This window comes from Hirundo rustica, chromosome 2, assembly GCF_015227805.2.
Source record: "Hirundo rustica isolate bHirRus1 chromosome 2, bHirRus1.pri.v3, whole genome shotgun sequence".
Classification (NCBI taxonomy): domain Eukaryota; kingdom Metazoa; phylum Chordata; class Aves; order Passeriformes; family Hirundinidae; genus Hirundo; species Hirundo rustica.
Window position 1 is genome coordinate 48,822,469 of NC_053451.1, and position 12,662 is coordinate 48,835,130.

The 12,662-nt window shown below is 47.7% G+C and overlaps 1 protein-coding gene across 1 annotated transcript; it reads right to left on the reverse strand.

Annotated features, from left to right (window-relative positions):
• Positions 1–1,367: 1,367 nt before the first annotated feature.
• On the reverse strand, positions 1,368–10,124 carry HMGB1 (high mobility group box 1). Its single transcript, XM_040055593.1, has 5 exons — positions 9,924–10,124; positions 6,948–7,110; positions 6,521–6,666; positions 5,381–5,555; positions 1,368–3,358 (listed from the first exon to the last, which is right to left on the reverse strand). Exons 2-5 carry the CDS (start codon positions 7,095–7,097, stop codon positions 3,182–3,184), a joined length of 648 nt encoding a protein of 215 aa, XP_039911527.1. The 5' UTR covers positions 7,098–7,110; positions 9,924–10,124; the 3' UTR covers positions 1,368–3,181.
• Positions 10,125–12,662: the final 2,538 nt, after the last annotated feature.

Here is a 12,662-nt window from a genome sequence, read left to right on the forward strand (position 1 = left end):
AAACATTTTGTTAAATAAGCTCAGGTGCTTGCTAGAGCTGGTGTGACCACTGAAAGCTCGGCAAAAGGGATGAACACTGTCCATACATTTAGTTAAACCAGCTTAAAATTACAGAGCTTATCTAGCCTATCTAGGTGGCTGCAACTGCAGCTCCTTTCAGGATCACCTCGAGATAACCATAAAAATCAGTATGGCTTCATTTGGCATTCAAGGTATCGTAACTCCCATGTATTAACATTCAAGCTTTTTCCAGACCAATCAATTTGTTGTTTAGAACAGCAAAAGCCTTTTCTTTACCTCTGCACCAAGCATTTATGTGAAGGTTAAAGCCCTAGGAGATGCTTTTTGATAGCGATGTCAATGCTGTCAGTTCCCCCGGTAGGGAACCACTACCCACAACAGTCGCATTTTCACCCATCATTATCCCTCTTCTACAGCAAGCACTCACTTTTAAAGATCAAGGGGAGACAGATTCAAGCTGAAGTGTCAGCAGTAACTGACCTCGGATCAAGTAGCCTTGGCGTGGCCAAGTCTGACCTAGCAGTGAAGAGACTCAGACCGTTTTGACCAAGAGGATTAATTAACCACTGGAGCTTGCAGGGGAGCACAGCTGTGGAACAGCCAGGTCCTTTCCAGCGACAACCCTCAGCAGCTCTTCTTTAAAAAGGGAAATTCATCTCCCTGTGGCATTCCTCTTCACCAGGGAACACCTCCACTGTTTCAAACAGTTTTATGGCAGACACAAGTGAAGGCTGCAGTCCCGATATCCACGTGCCAGCTCAGCTGAACGACAGGAACGTACCAAGTGCTCCTGTGAAAACCACAGCCACTCTGGAGAGCTGGGGAAGCTTCAGAGCACCTCCCACCCAACACTAGCTTCTGCAGTGAGATACAGGGGGTTCTTTTCCTCAGTAAGCAGCATTGATAATGACATTACCTACCCTCTTCAGCCTCGAGCACGCTCTGTTTGTTACCCACGTGCTAAAGGCAAGGCAAAGGCCGAATCCTCTAGGTTACTTCTGTCAACATCAAGCACCGAGCACAGAGACCCAAGATTATGGGGATCTCATTAAGTATGCCCGTTCCAAGAACAAGAAATGTGTCTACCTTCCTCTGATGACCTGGGGAAACAAAAAAACCCTTCAGCACAGAAAATTTATTTGTCATCAGTTACGAGCATTTGAATGTGCAATATCCAGTTTAAGGAGACAAAAGTCCGTCTGTCCTACCCTTTCTATATCGAGACCTTGCAAACAGCATCATTCTTCTGCTTGAAACAGAAAGCAGGGATGTACATATCTGAGAACACCAACACACACAGAAACCCCCAAATCCTTAGGGTATTAAGTGAGCCATTTAACTAAATATTTAAAACCTCTGCAATTATTAGTTTATTAGTATCATCCAGGATTTCAGATGTTCAATATTTCTCCTGAAGTTATACATAAATGCAAATTGAAATAAGAATCTGAAAGTCAAAATTGTATAACAAAACAATACTCCATCACAAAAGCGTGTAAAATTACAAGAATGCTTTTTTGTTTGTTTTTAAACACTGGCACTTAAGAGAACCATAATTTTGTAACCACAAAATTGCCGAATTGTCCCCCAAACTGGTAAGCAGGTATATGTGAAAATAGTTACAGCTGCCAGCACTTGAAGTTTTACCAAATATGCAAAAAACCCCTTAGCTTTGGTTTTGGAAGAGAACTGTATTTGACCAAATTAGACATTGTTGGTATAACCATAAACGTTTAACTTTTTAATGCAAAATTTAATAAAATGTACTTTTCCATACAACTATATTTAACTTAAAAATGGGCAAACATCAAGAGTGCGGTATAAAACCTAACAGGAAAAATACATCTTATCTCATTTTCAATTTGAGACAATATACAACTTTGTTTAAAGGGCTAAAACTAGAATTTCAAGAATACAAATATGAATTTACATAGATTTAACAAATAATAATGGTACCATTTATAGAAATCTTAGAAAGAAAAATCATTTCATGTGGGCCCTTTGCTACCAGGAGTCTCATGGTATAAAGCCCATGGCCATCACCAGACCTGTCACCAAAAAATAATATGGTCATTTCATGCTTTTAACTTTACACATTTTAGGTACGCTCATCACTCCCAGGTGTTCAGAGATTTACAAATATAACTTCCATTACATGGTAACAGAGTCACACGTGTAAATTTCTCTACACCGGATGGACATACACTCTTCCTATGGGTCCTTCTAGGACAAAATTTAACGTTCCCTCCCTCCCCACCCCCCAAAGTATTTAGTTTCTGTAAAATTGAACTCTGCACTTCTCAACTCTCCAAGACTGGTAAACTCATGCAACGCAATAGAATATTACATTTCACAAAAATCTGAACAAGAATCCGTTTGCTGAGATTGAATTTTTGTTGTTTCCAGTTATGGAATATTTTCATCATATGCCTATATATTTCTTTTCTTACCCTATCATGATAATGCAGGGTATGCAGATCAAAGCTTTGTTTATCAGCTGGTTATATGAAAGATGAAAACTGTAATATTCCCGTGATCCCATACGGGCATTCAATAAAGCAAAAGATGAGTTCCCCTCAAAAGAAAAAAAAAACCAACAAAATGAAAAAAAAAAAAAAAAAGAAAAAAAAAAAAAAAAAAAAAAGAAAAAGTATGGTTCTCAAGGGCACCTATTAAAAGGACAACAATACTAATAAAAAAAATTGTATTTACTTAGAAGCATTCAGAATGTCAACAAAACAGCTGCAACTTTTTTTCTTCCTTTTTGCAATTACAGAGTGGTATTCATTTAACAGAACAACAATTTTTTTTTATGATGCATCAGAGACAACTGAAGATGAGAAATTAACTACATCCCCAAATATAACTAAATTTGTGCTGTGCACCAACAAGAACCTGCTTTATAACTCCCATGCCAATTTACAACCCCCACACTGTACCAGGCAAGGTTAGTGGCCATTGAAATACCACTAAGGACAGGGCTATCTAAAGACACATTCGGTAGTGTGTTAACTATACAAAAAAAGAGACACTGTACAGTTTAAAAACAAATCTTACACAGCCTTACATTTCAATTTTTTTTTTTTCTTTAAAAGGAGTGAGTTGTGTACAGGGGGGTTAAATGCTTTATAGACAAGAAAGAAATTGCTCTAAAAGAGACTTATTCATCATCATCATCATCTTCATCCTCCTCTTCTTCCTCCTCTTCATCATCTTCATCCTCTTCATCTTCGTCCTCATCCTCCTCCTCTTCCTTCTTCTTCTTGCTCTTCTCAGCCTTGGCAACTACTTTCTTGCCTCCATCGACCTTCCCTTTGGCCCGGTACGCAGCAATATCCTTGGAGAAGAAAAGCAGGAACAATCTCTCAAAGATTTAACCAGCCAAGCAGTCTGAGCAACCTCCACAGAGCAATTGTGAAAGCAGTCACCCAGGTACCTGTCCCTTCTGCACATCTGCTGGGGCAGGAGCAGGAGCCGCAGCTTCAGCTCCGAGGCGAACCGAAGCCAAAGAGACGGGAACCCTCCAACACAGAAATCAGGCTGGCATGCTACTACACACTGCTTATGGCTGCTAAGGAATCTGCATCGTTGGGCTTCTGGGAACAGGCTGGAAAAGCTCCTGCCTCTGGTGGTAAAGGCACAGCTGAGCCCACTATCCCACAAGGAAATGAAGTAGGGAGACCTCTTAAGGCCCCTTTCTAGCCCTACCTTCTACAACGCCTGAAGAAACGCACAGGAAAACCCTTGTTTGAGGCACAGAACTGGGATTAGCCACCCAGAACGCATCGGAATGACCCAGCCTAACAGCTGTAATGTTACGCCTCAGCAAAGAGCAGTTAGACTGAACTCCGCCTAACACAAGTTTACAAAATAAAAGGTATAAGAACTTGATTAAAGGGTAGACAGTGCCACCTTCTGCATGCAATAAATTTATTCCAGTTGTTTGAAATGCACAAAATTCAGTTCCTGTTACAGGAAAGTCAAAGCTGCACCTGAAGGTACAGTCATAAAAACAGTTTAGACTTCCCAACTTTGTGCCAAACAACAAAACAGTTAGGAGAACTGATCTACAAAGCTCACACACACCAGCTACACAGAAACATCAACACATTTACACAGATGGTCCAAATCTTCAAACATTCCCCACCTAATAAACACTACAGCATTAATCTTACTGTCCTCTTGGACTCCCTTAAAGCTTAGCAGAAATTTTGAGAAGATATGATACCCACTAAGTCAAAGGCCAAGCAGTGAAATAGCCGAGATTACTATACCTTAAAACCTCACATGTAAGTCTAAGAAATAAAACCTTCCTCCTTAAAATTTAAATAATATCTGTGAATCAAGATTAATAATGCTACCATTTAAAAAACATCTCAGTTGCATTGGCTGTATGTACAAATAATTACCATGAAGCTGTACACAAAGTACCACGTGGGAAAGCTCCCAGACCTGTAACTCCTCTCTGGCACATCAACAGGGCTCCACGGTTCAACCTTGCACACTATGGTGCAAAAATTTTGAACTTGGATTTGTTTGCCAGCAGGAGAAATACCTGAAAGAATGTGACAGCACACAATGGACATAGGTGCTGTGTGCCAGCTATAGGTGGTCGCTGACCCCTTGTGAAGCATCGTCAGGGAATGGCAATGTGTATCCCATTCCTCCTCTTCCCTAAGCTTCCACATTGGGATGGGAATCTGTCTCTAGAAATAAAACCACGCGTAGCACAATCCTGCGTGCACAACAGAATTCTACAATTCCAATTATGATGGCAGGGCTTAGCCTTAATAATTTAAAAAAACTGTGTGACAAGCTGCTTCTTATGCATAATTAACCAAATTCAATACTAGAAAGGACATGGACACCAAGTAGGTCCAGGAAAAACACATGCCTAAAACTAGCACCACCTTTGTGTTCTCATTTTCCCAGGAATACATTTTAAAAGTCATCTATGTGTATCAATTATCCTAACACTCAAGAATGCTCACCAGTATGTCCAAAATTAGGGAGAACCAGTTCATTCCTTACCAGCATTATTTACTGCTACCAACCCAACTCAAATTCTGCTGTGACCTATGGATTTAGTAACAAAACAGAAGCCACGGTATTTATTAAAGCACCAGTGACAGCTCAAAATTATAGACAAATGCAAACAGTTCAAGGTAAAGGACTCCAATTCAGTGTTAAGCCAATGAACCATTTCCTCCTGTATACAAACTTTTACAACAAATCCAATGAATGATGTCATTAGCATATTATAGTTTGCAACATCAGGTACCAGGGTACACAATAAGGAAAAAACTGTCTAAACTGAGCTTAGACCTCCCCAAAGCATCTCCCTAAATGTCAGTGTTACCTTTTCATACTTCTCCTTCAGCTTAGCAGCCTTCTTTTCATAAGGCTGTTTATCATCTGCAGCGGTGTTGTTCCACATCTCTCCCAGTTTCTTTGCAACATCTCCAATGGACAGACCGGGATGTTCTCCTTTGATTTTTGGACGAAACTCAGAGCAAAACAAGAAAAAAGCCGAACTACAGAGGAAAAAATAAGAGATTATTTATATTTTAGACTTTGCTACAGCAGCATCTTTTGGGACCTTTGCTACCGTTCCTTAAGAGCATTTTGGAAAAAACACCTAAAAGGGAGACAGATGTTGGTTACAAGGGAAGGCATCAGAACTGAACAAGCCACTCTGCAAACTCAAAGTGCCCTTTTCTCTCAAGTAATGCACATCTGGTCCCTTTTTTGGCAGGATCCCCAGTAGGCATATTTTATATACCAGACACAGAGAAAAGCTTTAGAAATTAGAGTAAGTGAATGATACTAGGACAGCAAATGTTACATCAGAACTGCAAGAGGTGGGAGGCTGCAATATTTGTTAGGAAAGCAGCATTTCCAGACCACAGCACCAGCCCAAGAAAGAACATTAACTTGTAAAGGAACTTCCCTGCCCCCTTCAGCACTACCTCAGTTTCAAACACACACATAACAAAATACTGGTGTCTAGCAGATTAATTTGAAGCCAGTTGTCATTATGCTGTGGCTAAAGTTTTTAAGAATTTTCCAAGCTGGTTTTGAGGAAGATGACCACTCAAACCCGTTCTGTGCAAAACCCTCCAATTTTAAATTGACTGCCAATCAAAAATTCTGCTCAAGCCAACAGGTGATGAGAGCAGGGCCTGCAGTACTTCACTGCCATATTACACTGGAATTACCCTCTTAACAGAAATTAGGAAAATCAGTCAGAATCACACATAGCCCATTTCTGCATCTACTTTTAAAGGCCGCCATTAGTCCAACTTTGGTATTGGGATGGCTTATCTGAAAATAAAAGCATAGCATTCATAACTAAAATTTCAACCCATCTTCACACTACTGGTGAGGAAGGTTAAAAAGTCTTCTATTTCTGAAGCTCCTGGATAAAATTACCATTTCATAGATACACACCAGTGCAATGGTCCCATAGAAGACAACCTCAAGCCAGGAATCTACTTACGGAGGCCTCTTCGGTGCATTTGGATCCTTGAACTTCTTTTTTGTTTCCCCCTTAGGTGGTACATAGTTTTTCATTTCTTTTTCATAACGAAGCTTGTCAGCCTTTGCCATATCTTCAAACTTCCCTTTCTCCTTAGAAGACATAGTCTGGAATGCAAGTAGAATCACAGAATACCTCAGAAGACACACACAAGGATCAAAACGGTATTTTAAGATTCAAAACCATACCAAAGTCCATTCCAAAATTTCAGCTGGGGGAGATAAAGATAAGACAAAGACAATGGATAGTTACCACTCATCTTACAACTGCACTTTATACTTACCCCAAACCTGAGCTCCTAAAGAAATCATTTACCATCTTGAACAGTATTTCAGAAAAAAAGCAGTCATTTCAGGTTTTGTGGGCTTTTTTAAGCAGCTATTCCTACCTTCCATCGTTCTGAGCATTTTTTTGAGAACTCTGAGAAGTTCACTGACGCATCTGGATGTTTCTTCTTGTGCTCCTCCCGACAGGTTTGCACAAAGAAGGCATATGAAGACATTTTACCTCTCGGCTTCTTGGGATCGCCTTTACCCATTTTTGCTGATTTTCTGTAATGAAGCAAATGAGACGCCTTGAAAATTTCTACTTTCAACAAACCAAGGCAGGAAGTAAGTCACAACCAAGGATCATGCCAAACAAGACCTGCTGGAGCAGTATTCTAAAAATCAGACAATGGGAAAAAGATTCCCTTCTGGAAAATTTACTAAATATTTCTGTCATCCTTATCTGAGGTGACCTGGATGCAAGCAACCTGAAATCTCTATGGGCCTTTAAAATGCAGTTATGGTCTCCTGCAAACAAGAACTATCCTTCCAAGCAATCTGAAGGCGAGTACTGCAGTGGAGACTGCACACCACTATTATTACCAGTGTATTAATCATATGCTTGGGAAGAATAAACTCTATTGAAGGGAGGGAAAAAGCACCCAAGTATCCCATCTCAGTGGCCTTCTGGATTACTGATTTTGTTCTTACAGCCCATGTTTCTACCTCTTCCCTGTAGGCCCTGGGTGCTTATTTACAAAATTGACTTTTTTTATTATTTTCTGTGCCATATGTTATGATCCATCTTTATGTGTACTGTAAAAGCCTACTCTTTGCAGGTATACCTTGAAGTACAGGAATGAAACAGTTCACTTGTTCAAATATGATATAACCTACACAGAGAGAAGCACAACATTTATGTACAGCCAGCAAAGCTGTGCTCAGCAAGAGCACTAACTGACACTTTCAGGGACTGAAAAATACGTTCCTGGAACTTTCACACCCTAGTCAGACATTCGGAGTATTTCTTCATAGCTCCCTGGAAAAAGTCACTCTCACCCTGACAAGCTCTGCTTTTCAGCACAAATTGAAAGAACGGAGGGGGAAAAAACAAAAAACAAACAAAAAAAAACAAACGCGAAAGGGAGGGGGGGGAAAAAAGGGCAGGCAGTGCCTGCCCGTGTTGCCACAGAAGCTGTATTTCCTATCGGTTTGGCGGATAGACAGAAACAGATTTCTGCTCTGTGACTAAACACGTCCGGTTTGAAGTTTCTATCAAGTAAACAAGAGGGCTGAAGAAGCAGAAGCCGCTCTCGCCTGCCATGGAGACGCTCCCAGCGCAGCCGGGCGCGGGGCTCGGCCGGGCCGGGCCGGGGCAGTGCCGTGCCCGCGGCTCTGGGGACACGGGGCGGCGGCGGGCAGGGCTCGGCACCGCGACCCCGGGGCTGGCGTTTAAAAGCCTCCTCCTTCCCGCCATTTTGGACGCTGCCCCTGTGAGGGGGGCAGAGGGAAACTTCACAAGTCCCTCAAGAGACCTGCTGGGGGTGGGAGGGAGGGAAGGGCAAGGGAGAAAAGGAAACAAAAAAAGAAAACCAAACCAACGAAAAACTAGTCCCGTTATTAGGGAGAACGTGTTAAGTTTTATTCCGCGTTCAGGCGAGGGCTCGCGGCGGCGAGCACATGCCCAGGAGCCGGACGCCCACCGGGGCGCGGCCGCCCGCAGGCGGCGACCCCCGGCCCCGGCGGGACAAAGCGTTCTCCCGCCGCCGCCCCCGTCCCCCCTCGGCGGGGAGGGGGGGGCCGTCCCCATGCCCAGCCCTGCCCGCTCCGGCCGCCATGAGGCGAGGCAGCCCCGGCCTGCGCTCCCTCCCTCCCTCCCTCCCTGCCGGCCGCGCCGCCGCAGCGGCGGTGTCGGCGGGAGCGGCCGCCATGGCGCAGGCTCCTGGCGGAGGAGGTCACCCGCCGCCGAGCCTCCTTCCATTTTGTGCGCCGAGGAGCAGAGCCGGCCGCTCCCCACCCCCCCTCCGCCACCACACCCCCCGCGGCCGGGCGGGGCGGCGAGACCCCCGCCGAGAGGGGCCGCGGCGGGGCCGGGCGGCGACCCCCGCCAGCGGGGGCGGCGGTGGCAGCGCGGCCCGGGCGGCGCGGAATGGCCGCTGTGGCGTCGCCCGCTGCCGCCGCCGCGCAGAGAACATGGCTCCTTCCTCCCTTCCCTTTGTGTGAGCGCGCCGCTACCCTGGCGCACACGCTCAGCCATTGCAGCCGGGGGAGGGCGGGCGGGAGACGGGGGGAGGTGGGTGGGAGCGGGGGGGAAGAAAATGGGGGAGACTAGCGCGCTTTCAGCGCCTGCCCGAGCCCCGGCGGCGCGGTAGAAGCCCCGGCGGGGATCTCCCGCTCGCTCCTTCGCCCCGCTGAGCTGTGCGGCCCCGGGGCCGCCGGCCCCGCGCCCGGGCGAGCGACGGCTGCTGGAGAAAAAAGTTCCCCCGAACTGCGCCCCCGCCCGCCCGAGCGCCTCCTCTGCTGCTCCGCGCCGCTCGCCTTGTTTTCTCGCTCGCGGCTGCCGTCAGCCATGTTACAGCCGGGCGGCCGCGGGGCCAGCGGCGCCCCGGCCCGCGCCCCGCTTCCCCGCGCTCCCCACCGCCCCGGCGGCGCGGCGCGGCCCGCCCGGAGCCCCCGCCGCCCGCCCCGCCACCGCGGCCGCGGCTACGGCGAGGCACCGTGTAAGCGGCTTACGGCGGGGCACGGCGCGGCCCTCGCCCCCCGCGGCGGGCGACCCCCGGCCGCTCGCCCGGCTCCCTTCGCCCGCCTCTCTCTCTCCCCCCACCTCGCTCCTTTGCCTTCCGCCGCCCAGCTCTCCCGAAGTCGCCCGCCGCCCCCGCCCCGCCCCGGCCGGGGGGCTCGCCGCCCGGGAAAGGGTCTCCCGGGCGCAGCCCCGCTCGCCTTTGTGTACGGGCGTCCGAGCCGGCGCTGCCCCGCGCTCCGCGGTCGCGCAGCGGCGGCGGCACGACGGCCACCGCCGGCTCACCGCCCGGCTGCGAACGGGCGGGCGAGCGGGCGAGCGCGCCCGGCCGGCCCAGCGGCCCCCGGCGCGTACTCACCCGTGTCAGACAGACTCGGCACGCAGCCCTCGCTCGGCCCCGAGCCCCAGAGACGCTCCCGCGGCCGCCCGCCCGGCCCCAGCGCTGGCTGGGTCGCTGTGCAGCCCGGTGCACCGCAATGGCTGAGCGCGGGATCGATACGCAGCCTCCTCACACTCGCGGCGCTGGTAACATTACTCTCTGCACAGCCCCGCGCCCATTGGCCGCCGCCAAGCCGAGCGCCGCGCCGATTGGCCCAGGCGCTCCCATTGTCCTGACCAGAGCGCGCCGCGGGTTGGGCGCGCCGCGGGACACGTCACCGAGCAGGGAAAGGGCGCGCAAATATAAAAGTGAGCGCAGGGAGCCGGGCGGCCGCGGGGCCCGGAGAGCGGCGGGGCCCGCCCGCCGCCGCGCCGCCGCCTGCCAGGGCCGCGGGCCCCGCCGCCCCCGCGGCCGCCCCCGCCGCCCCGGGGGGGCCGCAGCGGCCGCCCCGCGGTGAGGAGCGGGCCGCCGCCGCCCCTCGCCCCTGCGGCCACGCCGCCCAGGCGCGGAAGCCGGAGCTCAGCGGGGAGCCGAGCCGAGCCCGCGTGTCCCGATCCTCTTGCCCCGTTCCGGCCGGCGCACGCCTCCGCTGCCGCGGCGGCGTGTGCGGCTCTGCCCCCTCCCCGAGACTGGGGGACGTTGACTTTGTTTTGTTGTTTCGTGGTTTTTTAAGTTTTTTTCTTTCTTTTTCAGGAAGCGGCTTCATCAGCTGTATGAACAACAGTCGGAAGACACTGGCTCTCTCCATAAGCTCCTGGGTGACAAGGAGCAGTCCGCAGTGGTCTGGCAGCGCCCCCCAAGTTCTCAGCAGTGGGGCAGGGATGGCCGAGGATGGGGCGCTGAGCCACACCTCACCTGCCCTTCGCTACTGCTCCCCTCTCTGCCTTTTTACTGACATGCACCGTACGAGGCTGCTGAACAGGGCTAGTGAACAGGAGAAAATAGCCCTTAGCAGCTTCGCTGTTAACACTACTTTACTGGTGCAAACAACGCTGGGAGGAGAGCTGTCGTGAAAAATCCTAAACCACTGATCTGCCCCGACAGTCACTGTCAGCACACGTGCTGTAGTAACACAAACTTGAGTGAAGAGAGGTATATATTGTTCACAAATATTCGAGTGTAAATAGCTGGTTTTGACATCTGCTAAATTACCACACCCTCTCAAAATCTATCCATGGAGTTTTGGAAGGGTCCGTGGTCTGACACGCAAGGGATAGCACTGGTTTTGCAAGACATGGTGCTTCAGGGAAAGCAAATTACCCTAATTCCAAAACTGATTCATTTGTGAGGAAGTGCTGGTAAACACATGATGACAGGGATTCTGCTACCTGAAATCATACAAAAATAAATTAATAATAAGGAACACTAGAGTTTCTGTCTCAAGGAAAGTTTTTGTTTATGGTTTCAGGGGTTGCTTTTTTTTTTTCTGATTTGCATTTAAAGTTTAAACCTTTATAAGGTTTAAACTGTAAAAATCACAAGTATTTATGTAGCCTAGTGTACAGAAACTGATAACTTTGCACATACTGAACTTTAAGGTTTCTCCTGTGAAAACCAGACCTGAAAAGAAAGCAAAGTAATGCTTTTACTTCTTACCCTTGTCTAGAGCTGAACCATCAGTAAAAGGCAAGTGATTATGTGACATTCTCCTGTAAGGGTATTCTTTCATCTCTGTTATATGCTCAGGCTTGTACAAGTTTGCATATTCCAGTGGGTTTCTTCTGCAACCCTTGATGTCAGAAATACAAAAGAATTTACTCATCAGATGCAGACAGCGTTTTTTTACGGAAGCAATATATGTTTCTTCTCTTGTTCATGCTGTGCCACATCCCTTCTGATACTTCAGAAACATGCCTTCTTCTGCAAACTTCATTGAAGTTCAAACCTGTTTTAAATTACACTCCACTAGACAGGTGCAGTCACTGAGATCACTTGGATCACACAAAACACCTTTGACTTCTTGCACATAAGCTTTGCCCACAGACTCGGGTCACAACAGCCCAGTACGACTGCTCCAGGAAAAAAAATATGTAGCTGCAGAGGAAGTTTCAAAACCCCTGTTTAGTAATTTTTGTGTTTTGCAAACTAGGGTATACTGTGGGAAAAGACACACAGATTGGCTGTCATATTGCAAAGCAAGAGTAAAACTAGGATTTCTATTAGCTGTGTGTTTTCAAATACTTCAATTTTTAGGATACCCGTCATAGCTACTTACTTGGAAACCAGTAGAAATATTTGCAAGGAGCTTTTTGGTTCAACTTCTTTTCCATGTAAGGCAAGCTGAACTTGAATGCAAACATCAGCTATACATTATCAACCTTTTTTTAAAGCATCCTTTTGTTCTCGAGTTTTCTTTAGAGGAAACTGAGGAAGGCCTCTCCAAAGACAGGACTGTTCTTCTTAACAATGTATTGCTGAGTAGGAACAGAAAAGCTCCAACTGAATGATGAGTAAAGGTTTTAATAAAACTTTCCTTTCACTTCTTATCACCCCACCCATAGTTCACAACCAAAGACTTCTAGCAAACACGAACTAGAATGGAGAATTCCAACAAGTACAGACTACCTGGTTGGCAGTGGAGCCTGACAGAGAGAGAGATGCAGAAATCTCATTCTCCCCCATTCCCAAAATAACTGAAACACACTGGTGACACTACTCCAGCAGAATTTCTGATGAAGTCACAGTATATAAAGAACCTTAGAAAGTTTCTGCTCACTT

Excerpts from the sequence above, each read along its gene's own strand:
- HMGB1 (XM_040055593.1), bottom strand. The coding sequence starts at position 7,097 with ATGGGTAAAGGCGATCCCAAGAAGCCGAGAGGTAAAATGTCTTCATAT. Across the intron at positions 6,667-6,947 it reads AATGCTCAGAACGATGGAAG|ACTATGTCTTCTAAGGAGAA; the intron begins GTAGGAATAGCT and ends CTTGCATTCCAG. Across the intron at positions 3,359-5,380 it reads TGAAGGAGAAGTATGAAAAG|GATATTGCTGCGTACCGGGC; the intron begins GTAACACTGACA and ends TTCTTCTCCAAG.